The sequence below is a fragment of the Fulmarus glacialis genome, unplaced genomic scaffold (genome assembly GCF_000690835.1).
Source record: "Fulmarus glacialis isolate BGI_N327 unplaced genomic scaffold, ASM69083v1 scaffold10983, whole genome shotgun sequence".
Lineage (NCBI taxonomy): Eukaryota > Metazoa > Chordata > Aves > Procellariiformes > Procellariidae > Fulmarus > Fulmarus glacialis.
In genome coordinates this window covers 55,640-66,438 of record NW_009201055.1, presented here as the reverse complement: position 1 = coordinate 66,438, position 10,799 = coordinate 55,640, and the positions used below count along the sequence as shown (strand labels likewise).

At 45.6% G+C, this 10,799-nt stretch overlaps 1 protein-coding gene across 2 annotated transcripts in view; it reads right to left on the bottom strand.

The window, feature by feature from the left end:
- The window catches only part of EPHA5 (EPH receptor A5), an 86,922-nt gene that overhangs the window by 26,449 nt on the left and 49,674 nt on the right, over positions 1-10,799 (bottom strand). The window contains exons 6-7 of one of the 2 annotated variants that reach the window (XM_009573796.1): positions 7,336-7,401; positions 425-492 (exon numbers count right to left, since the gene is read on the bottom strand). In XM_009573796.1, coding sequence (XP_009572091.1) covers positions 425-492; positions 7,336-7,401 — 134 coding nt within the window. The remainder of the gene's footprint in view (positions 1-424; positions 493-7,335; positions 7,402-10,799) is intronic. The other variant, XM_009573797.1, reaches the window with a different exon arrangement.

Below are 10,799 nucleotides of genomic sequence, written 5' to 3'. Positions count from 1 at the left end.
AGTAGCTGTGGGCTTGGTCCTCATAGCTGGCTGGGGTGGAGCAAGGGTTTCAAACAGGTATTCTGGACCAATGCGTCCAGATCACAAAAATGTAGAGCTGTTATGTGCTGACCAGGCAAAATTAATAGCACCTTGGGTCACACAGCAAAGACAGAGGAACAGGACAATATGGCTCGCTAGAGAGATCTGCTGCAAATGTACAGGTGTGAAGGGCTGGGCATATAAAAGGACTGTTCAAACGTTCAGTTTTCCATGGGGCTTAGAGCAGGGGCAGGTGGGGACTTACTGAATAACAGAACAAACAATTCTTTTGTGAATTACCAGCAAAATCTGAATTTTTTTTTTTTTAAAAAAACCCTCTCAGTTGTATTTCTCATTACCACAGAGAGCCAAAACCACATATATATGTTTGATCTTTACTCACTGTGGCCATTATGAAAATGCATCTTTTCTTCTTCTGGATCTTGTTTAGCCTTGCTATAGCCACATCGCCTGGAAAAAAAAAAAAAAACAGAAGAGTGTTTTTGTCTCTGGTATGGCAGAACCCCGCTCTTTACTTCAAATCACACAAAGCACAAAAACCCAGAGCAGCGACGAATCCGACCTCTCTAGCGGCTGTATTGCTGCTGTCCCAGTTTTAGCTCATCAAACTTGCAATTTTCCTAACGGGATTCAGGGCCCAAGGCCCACTGATTTTCAATTGGACTTGTGTTTCCAAATCCCACAGATGGTTCTGAACAACTCCACTCTACCATACATCTAATTCAGTTATTATTAAGAAGAAAAAAAAGCAAGAACAGGAAGGACAATGGAAGGGGAATGGGATGAAACATTAGAATCGCAAAAGCAAGATCTCCTGGACCGCAGAGCTTTTGCAGGCACCATGTTGTATGTACCGCATGCTGCCCTTCATCCACTGGGCATTTGCACAGAACTTTAAATTTTGATACTTTAGAAAACAGCCTTGTGTAAACATTAACACCTTATACACATGCAAAATAATGGCTTAAAAAACCCAAAACCTGTTGCCTCACTGCCTTCAAGGGTCTCCTATGTATTCCTGGCTCTGATGGGGTCTCCTGCACATCTCCTGTCTTTAAGCAGGGGAGTTACCATTCACGCAATCCGCTCTGCCCAGCAGCAATAAAGATGGAAGAAGGCACCCAGTCACTGCCTGACTTATCTTGCTCCCACGTTAGCACCAGGCAGTGCAAGGATGCTGCTGAATCCTACCATGGAGTTGCAACCACAGCCATATGGGAGTCACATCTCCCCCAGGGCATCCCCCTATTAGTCTTTGGCTGCTCTTCCCTGACTCACCCCTACCCTTCTCCCTGGTTCTCTAGGTGATGTTATTGCATTAGCATTAACTGGCTGCTTTGGTGGCATTTCTGAGACCTGCTTCACTTAAACAACCATGTAGGAAGCCACTGCATAGGCAAGGAGAACTACTATATACACACATATATATACATTTAAAAATACAGAATGAGGTATGTATGATGCACATATACATGCCTATTTTTCCAAGGACCTGATATGGTAACTGGATACAGGAACTGGATCATCCTTAAAGCAAACCACATGGACATAAGACAGAGGGACACTGCTTGGTAGAGTGAAAAACCTGCAACAGACACTTGCAAGCCAGCCAGCGCGCAGTGGGATCGCTAGCTGGCACACCTCAAAGAAAGCCTCAGGTTACCAAGAAGCCACTTAAAGCTGAGAAACTTGGAGTCTTCTTTTCCATTGCCCATGATTTTTAAGATAGGGGGATGCGAGCACTCCAGCATCACTCGCAGCAAGAAGGAGCATATGATTAGCAGAAACAAAACTGCAATTAGGAAGAGGCAGTAATAGGCATCTGCATGAAACATGCCCTCAGCGTGAAATCCTATTACAGGGAACTGCTGTCTGCCTGGATGCAAGGGGCCAAGCAGCCTTTCGGCTATAGGATTTTGGCACCGGATTTGTGAAATGATCACGATTACAAACAAAAGCCCCAACACGACGGGATGCACACACCACTGCTGAGCTGGCCCCAGCAGAGCTGGATACCAGAGGGTCGAGGAGGTGAAAAACAACACGAGTTCCCAGGGTTACTCTGGGGAAGGGGAGCAGGCACACAAGCTTACCTTGGGGAGAAGGGGAGACCTGTGCCAAGAGGAGAGGAGGAAAAAACAGACTGCAAAGGTTGCGCAAGGGCAGGGGAATGGATCGAGACAGGGTACAGAAGGCAAGGGGAGAGGCTGACAGGCAGTCCAGAGGCACAGGCAGGGAGATAAACAGGTCACACTTGATAAACAGCCAGGCTATCCATGCAGGGCGTGACTTCAGCAGCAGCGACCAAGCTGAGACCATCACGCTCCGAATGCAAAACCCATGGGAGTGGCAATGAGGTGCCTGGAGACACGGTTCAGTTATCTGCCTGTCGGTGCCTGTTACCTTGCTCTAGCGGCAGCAGTGCCATTTCCTGAGATGGGGTCCTGCCTAATTAACTCAAAAACTAAGCACTAGGTGTACAGGGAGACCCTGGGAGTAAGGGTCATTTCAAAACACGTTTTGGTGTTCACAGTCCCTGGGTGAAAATGGATTTTTCTCTTTCTTCATCATACTGCCTCCCCCTTTAATTATATAAACTAGAGATATGAGTATCAGTATCAATTCCCACTTCTGGCAACCCCAATTTTTTCTGCTGCAAGTTGCCAAAAGTTACATCAGTTTTCCGCAGAAGCAATTTTTTGGATTGAGGCGTATAACGCAATTTTCCTCTTAAAAATACACAAATGTTTCAATTCATCCTTCTACCAAATGCACATATACATATTTCTTCTGTTCTCCTTTAGAGCAAATGCCCTCAAATCTTCCTCAGGTTTGGAGTACTTCACCTATAACTAAGCTTTTCTAACATTATTCTTTTTACTACCCACATGTCCTGATTCTTCAACCATAAAAAGGGAGGAGAGAGAAACGGGGAACATGCCATCGCTTGCATCCAGTGATCCAAGCTCACCTTGATGCACAACGGTCCATATTTTACTGCCCAGCGACACGCTCAAAGGGCTAATACAAACCAGTTGGCTCCGGCTGTCCCCCTCTCTCGAGCTGGGTAACACATACAGCAGCACGTCACATTAGCGTACGAAATCAGGTTCTGGGACCCCCAAAGCATCATTAAAACAAGCCTTGACAAGACAGGCCAAAGTGAGATGGCAGCTAGTGGACTGCAACTCTCAAGCAACTCTCAAGCAACTCTGGGCATCACTAACAAAGCTTGCTGCAAAACCTGCCTGTTGCAATCATTTGTGCTCTTCGCACGCTCACTTTCTTAAACTACCCGGAGAAACAAGCCATGTACATGCTGACCGGGGCTAAACCGCACTTCTTCCCTTCTTGACCTTCAAATGCTTCAAATAACACACACAAGCAGTTTCTTCTCCTTTCTTCCCCAACTAAATCCCATAAAAATTTGCTATTTCAGGTTAACAGTCTTGATTCACTATGTGAATCTTACTGGCAGATAAAAGTATCTAAATATTGTGGCTTTGCAATATATTTTGGGGGAAGAAAAAGCTCCCACTTTTTGTGAAATAATCCATTTCTGCATGTGCATTTGCTGTTAATATTTATCGGAAAAACTGCGAGTCGAAAGCCTCCTGATAGAAGGCTCATTCTCTAGTTTATTGTCACTGTACAAACCGTAGATTTCTTATATCTTTTCTGTATCACATACAGAAAAAGCATAAAGATCCTGACGCTCGCTTCATCTCCCACTGAGCTGGAGACACTCAGCCAAAGAGTTAATGTAATTCAGCAGCACACCTGAATCTCAACTCATTTACTCCTGTTGCGGATTTGTCCCAGTTTCTGTATCTAGAAAGCAGATGTGTCCCTTGCACAGCTCCGAGTTTTTCAATAAAAGTATCAGAGGAAAAAAAAGTGAGACTTTAAATATTCTTAAGGCATCATGTCTTATTTAAAAACTACTTGCAGATTGGCAGGCAGCTCGTAAAATATTTATGGGGCAGATTATAAAAGTGAAGTTGTAAAATGATCCCTATATAGGTTTATAAAATATAAAACGGACGGGTAGAAAGATGAAGAATCCAGCTGGGAAACCAATGCCCACTGCCTCGCATGGCAGAAGCCAATTCACAGAGAAAAATCCTTGAAGAAACAAGGCAGGAAGATGCTTGCTCTCCCTGGACTGATGGAGATACTTTGCATCTGACCCTGTGCTTTGGGGTGCCCTTGCTGGGTGGTGTGTGGCCCCTTGGCCACCCGAGGCATTCCCAAAAAACCACAGAATGCCCAAGGGAAGGAGTTTCCATCTCCCTAGCTGGGGCCAGCACTCTGGTCACAATCCAGGCAGGACACAGTCAGGGGACTGTGGAGCTGGACCTCGGACATCCAAGCCCTAGGCAGTGATGTGGGAGAGTCTTTATATACTTTTTTTAGAGGCACAGGCCAAAGCATTACTGCTTTTAGACAGCATTTAGACGTCCCCGATGAGGAAAGGGACCTCACCTTGCTAGGTGCAGTCAATACCACCAAACGGTTTGTGCCCTGATTGCAGCATGCAATCTCCTGTCCCAGTCCTGCAGAGATTTATACTTGTATTTAATATCTCATATATAAAATAAATTAACTCTGTGCACTTCTCTGAAACAGAGACAAAATGCCACTTGTTTTTCAGGGGTGAGACCTTTACTCAGCAGCACATCTTTTACAATAAATCAACTTCGAGGAGGAATGCATCCAACCCATCTCAAGCTGTCACTTTACAGGAGGTTTGCGAGGACCACAACGTTGTTGTTTACAAGGGGTTAGTGCTCATTTCAGACTATTTATTCCAAGATGTTAAAGCAATAAGGCTGCATACGTGTTGCAGGGCAGGACCGCATTCCACCCAGAGGAACAAACAAACAGGGCTCTGTCCATCTGGCCAAGATCCTGTTGCCTCAGCTCATGTGTGGAGACAATAACTTGTTCAGCAAATAGTTTTATCTTGAATAAACAACACCGATACTGAGAGCCAGAGGCAAAAGTCTACCTCTAGCGACGTTGGTCCGTGTTCAGCATTCGCCTTTGCTGCCTGCAGTCCTAGAATATGTTCAGTATCACAAAACCAGGGAATACTCAAGGGACCGGTGTAAAACAAACAGCTTTTATACTGGAAGTTGTCTCCTCTTTTTCTGTTCACTTTCCTCCTGCTTTTTTGATGTCTATAATGAGTTACTTCCATTGCACTGGACAAAACCTTCACCTGGAGTAACTTGGAGCAACCCATGCAGGTTGGGAATTTGACTCTGATTCAACTCCTCTATCTACTCTCAAAGTCCTATAATTTGGAGAGCAGGATCAGAAGAGCAGTAAAAGGTTTTGAGATGACAAGCTAAGACCTTCGGCTCAGTTCAAAGATTCACTAGATGGCTGGCCCGAGAGGAACCAGGGCAGGTTCCCTTCCTAAGGGCTGCAGGCTCACCGTCTTCTCAGCTGCTTTCCCAGCCACTGCTGTCCCCCTCTACAGGGTGCGACTCTGCCTTCGACCTCCGATTAACTTGGATGCCTTACAAAGGAAGTTTCACAATTCCAGCAGCGGTATTTTTAGCCTATAGTCTTTCCCTGCCTTCACACTGAATGACTCCCTGATTTCCTAAACCTCCACCAGAACAATTAAAAATAATTTAAACAAGATACCGTTTCCCCCTCTCGCAGGAAGCTCCCTCTGAAATGATCTCCATAAATCTCTCTAAAGAGGTTGTCATGCCATTCCCATAGCACAGCCGACTGCGTCCGTGCCTTGAAGTCACTTTTCCCATTTCCCCCTCCCAGCTTGCTGCCACATTAGTCTCTCCGCAGCTTAGGAGGAAACTTGCAGAGGGTGTTTTCCAGGTCAGCCAAGTTTTTCCTATGTCTCTCTCTTCTTCGTAGCCATCCAGTCCATTCCCGGTCTCCTCTGAGAAGTATTTTTGATTGCTGCCACTCTCTGGTTGGGGGCCTTGCTGAGGACATTGGAAGCATGACTCCCAGCGAGGGACTGCTCGTGCACTGGTGGCACAGGCATGACAGACAACAGGAGTACTGGGAGGTTTTCGTTTAGTGCAATCATTGCCAAACCGGTGGCTCGCAGGAACGACTGCATGAACCAGAAGAACATTTTGCAGCCAAACACTTTGAGCTGAGAAGCCTCACTTGCTAACCCTGCTCTTAAGCCCTCAAAAGTCACAAAACCCAATTTAAAAACGCTCTGGCAGGGGAAAAAAAAAAAGCTTTCTGATTTAGGGCCTTTGGGATTTGCATTTGCAAACTCCTCCCTGGTTCAGGCCTCTGTCAGAGCCAAAATACAGCACTAGAGGACCCAGAAATGGTCCACCTTGGTGACTGCTGTGCCCCAAAGCCAGGGACTGCTGTGACCCAGCTACCATCATGCAAAGCCTCAGCATCCCCCAGAAAACACAGTGGAAGAGCTTCACACCTCTGGTCCAGCTATGCTGCAAAACCTTCCCAGTTTAACAACGCACGCTCCTATGGTCTCAAGCAGCTATCTGATGGGGATGGTGATTCATGAGTCTCCTAGGAGGCTTAGGAAGATCTCTGCCTGCACAGATTACAGCCAATTCAGAGACCTAAAACACATTCCCTTCAGGGAGCAACTCAACTCACGTCCTGTCAAACCAACAGAAATTAAAATCACTCTTCCTTTGATTAGTTAGAAAAGAGGGGAGAGTACAAGAGAGCAGAAATTGGTGAGGCAGCCCAGATGATGGCAGAACGGGGCAGCATGCAGCATGGACACACAGCTCTCGACACCCGCAGAGATATGTCCAACGCTGCTGGAGCATATCGTTGGCAAACAGCATCATGTCATTGCTGTGTATGTCATACATTGACATGTATGTCGATGACATACAGTTCGTTTCACTGACATGCATGTTACATGCCACTAAACACCCTTCCATTCCCGCCTGTCCCCTGCCTCCTTTCTGGGGGCAAATTACCTCCCCTGCCCTTCTTGGTGACAAGAAGCAGAATTTGATGAAGTGTCCAGCATACGTGATGTTTTATTATGACATTTATTATGACATTGCTGGTGCGGTGTCTGGATTGATCACGGCATAACATAGCACGTTTTTTTTCCCTAGGAGCCCTGCTGGAGACACACTCTGCTTCGGGTCACACTATTTCCAGTTGTTTATAGACAAGCTGGGTGCAGAGATCGGATGAGAAAGTGATTTCCAGGCCAATACAAGAAAGGGAGGGAGAGGCAGACTGTGCACAGAAAACATGGAGGGAGGACACAAAATAGGAGCCAGCACAGGTGGGAACACTGACCATGTTAGGCTCGGATAGGCAACAGCACGCAGAGAAGAAGCCCACCCACAGCCATGATCGCAGCAACTGAAAAGCAAACAAAAAGGCCCAGGATAAGGAATAATCCCACTGCCCTGGCAAGGTGCAAATACATTCCCGACATTTTTATATGCACTTCTTCCTTTTTATTGCAATTATTATTTGGACCTTAACACCCTGGGCTGCAAGAATTTCATGGCATGTACTACCGTTGGGGAAAAACGCCTTGGGGAGAGCGTATAGATCCTGGTCTTGCAAAGCAATTAACCATGTGCTTCCTGTACTTGAGTACCACCGTTAGGATTAATGGGGCCACCCATGTGCTTAAACTTAAGCACCTGCCTTGGAGCAGGCAAAGTGACTTTTTCCACAAGCATGTGTGCGGTACAGTTACAATTTCCTTTAAAAAAAAAAAGCGCTGGATGAATGCAAGCCCTGCTTTTGCAGACCCTTATGTATGTACTCAACTCACAGAGCCCCTTCTGGGTCTCCTTGTATCAGGGAAGCTTTATAGGCGCATTACGTATCTGCAGAAGCAGGACCTTATGAGTCGTGTGAGAATATTCAGCCTAAATAAACTCAAAATGTGGTGAGTTGAAAGGCACTGCATGCGTCCACAGCTTGCTTTTGAAGGCTGCCGAGCCATTACTCTAGTCTAATCAGAGTATGGGTTGCCTGGCATCAGTCCGTAACCCGAGGCTGGCTGCACCTCAGTAATTGCCCTTTATCCTTGTCAGAGAACTTGCATGTACAATTTTTCTGTTACCAAATCTATTAAGGTAATTCATCCTGAAAAAGAACATAGTGCAGAAGAAACAGCAGGAAGAACTTCAGTATGAGGCATACAAGCAGAAGCCCAACGGTGCAGACATACTCTGGTTAAAGTCAGCTGAAGATCTCACTCATCATTTCTCCTCAAATCATCATAACATGTCATTCTTGAAAAAAAAATTGTGCCCATCAGATTTTTATAAAGCATAACTTACAATGCCTAAACACATTAAAATAGCCTATTTAGGCAAAATTAACATTCTGCAACTGCACTGCCTTAAATTATGATGCAAAATAACTTCAGGCATGCAATGATTTACAGAATTATATACTGGATTATGTGCTTACTTAAATTAGAACTGGTGAAGAATGTCTCTCTAAGCTCCTTTTGCATCAGCAAAACAACGTGCTAACATTTTCTAGACAGCGATGCCAATATTTTTTTACTATAATTGACAACATTTTGTATTTTCATAATGCCCCAGCTTGTGCAGTCATAGTAATACGGGGGCAGCTCAGCCTTTACTAAACCTCTCCATTGATCCAAGTTAACACTGGAGGTCCAAAATCTAAAAGCACACAAAGGGAACCCAAGCATTATACATTTTGAGTCAATTTTGCCATTTTCTGGGTTTAACCTCACAGGATTTGAGCGCAGGGAACTGGTACGTCTCCAGAAGATCACTGTGGCTGTGATGACTTAGCTTCCATTTTAGCTAGGAGGCCCTTTCCCCCCAGGCATTTTCTAACAGTTGCTGCCACCAGACCTTCCCACACTGCTCAGCATGTGAAGTCAAGGTTTTTGAAACAACAGTTCTATTAACCTGAAAAGCAACCACTGCCTTAAAACGAAAACAGCTCCCTGTTTTCTTAAACAAAGAAAACTCTCTGAGCACCTCATCAGCAACTGGGCTGCTCTGAGACAAAATCAGTTCCTGCACTGAATGCAGAGTGCTTCAGATCTCACTCCCTCTCTTTACGGGGAGGGAAAAAAAGCTCAATTGCAAGGGAAATATGCTTCAGTGCAGCCTTACCCCTGCACACCCATCACATAACGCTGTGCACTTAGGGTCAAAATACTCTGAAGTGTAACATTAGGGGAAATCTAAAGCTCTTAGAAACAAACTACACTGGATCAGCAGACAACAAAATTCACTTTCCAGTCCCAGGAGCACTTGGATAGGTAAGTGAATGGACTACTTGGCCTGAACAGTTAGGACAAAGGAAGATTTATTACTGCTCTTGTTAAAAGGATGGCTTGATTTGGCAGACAAACTTCAGAATATAAAAATCCTGAGGCAAATAAAACCGGATGTTACACTCCAGCAAACTGCCATGCCCTCATGGTCACTGCATTTGGGTGCTGATGGCTTCTAGGAGGGGCAGAGTTTCCCCATCTCCTCGCTCCACACAGGGCTTTCTCAGTCTAGAAGCTGAAGAACTGAAAGCACTTTCCAGACAAGATCAAATGCTGTGGCAGGATAAGAGATCGCCGCTCAATGAAATATGCCCAGACCTCTCCAGGGTTTTAAGATCTTTAGCCAGCAAGCTGACCTGTATCGGGGAGCAGTCAGAGTTGAACTGAGCACTGTATACATCAAAATTATCTGCGAAGTCTCCTCCAGCCTCACTGAATCAACCAGCAGACTATGAGGAGAGCTTGTGGGGCCTGCCCCTGGCTCCAGCGGGCAGTCAGGAGCCCCTCTGATCTGCTGCAGGTTAACAGATGACACGTCCACGTAACGGTGAAAGTTATTGAGAAAACACCTGCAGCATTAAATCCCCCCCTTTGCTGGAAAAGAATGAGGCGCTGAGGCGGCAGCGTCTCCAAAAGCCAAGCTGGCTTGAAACAAGGTGCGACTTCTGCTTCGAGCCCTGGCTTCAAGGAAAGGGCTGCAGATGGGCAGAGACAACGTGGAGGAGCCTGGAGCTGCAGCGGGACCTCCCAGACCTCTGTGGCCTGCCGGAGTTGCCCTGCTTCTTGGCTAGACCAACTCTACTGCTTTCAGTTATCTCAGGCACACAAAGCCGACACTCCTCCAGTTCTAATAAAAGTGACCCCTGCAATGCCTATGTGGTTTGCAAACCCAACTGTCCAGAGAGCACACTTTAATAAACCTGTGCTAGGATGACTTATCAACACCCCTGGCATCGTTTCAAACCCTGGGCTACATGCTTTGTTAATGAAATGAATATATATATGATAGGCCCCAATAACTGTGCCTGCAATCAATGTAATTAATTTACCACAAGTCTGCAGATGACCCAGACAGCGTTTGGAATTAAACTACATTTCTAGTGGCTAGATGCATCTCAGAGAGTCTCTGCCATAAATAGCTGTGGCTTTTAAGAGTTGTAAGTTGAAGACTTGGAGTCATGATAAATGAAAGCCTCGTTTGTTGCTTTTAATAAGCTGCTCTAATGGGATGTTCTTCAGAGGCTTGCAATTAGAGACTGAATACTTGAGGGTGCCTGGGAAGATTTTTCTAATCCTTCATGCAGCTTTGAGCGATGACAATGATTGCTTCCTGCATCTCCAGGTCAGGAGGCCAGCACTACACCTAGCACCTCGTGAGTCAACGTGTTTGCTTCAGACATCAGAGGAGCAGCATTACACACTGTGAGCTGCTAGGAATATATTCCTAATTTGCCCAGAACTATATGAATGTTTAAGG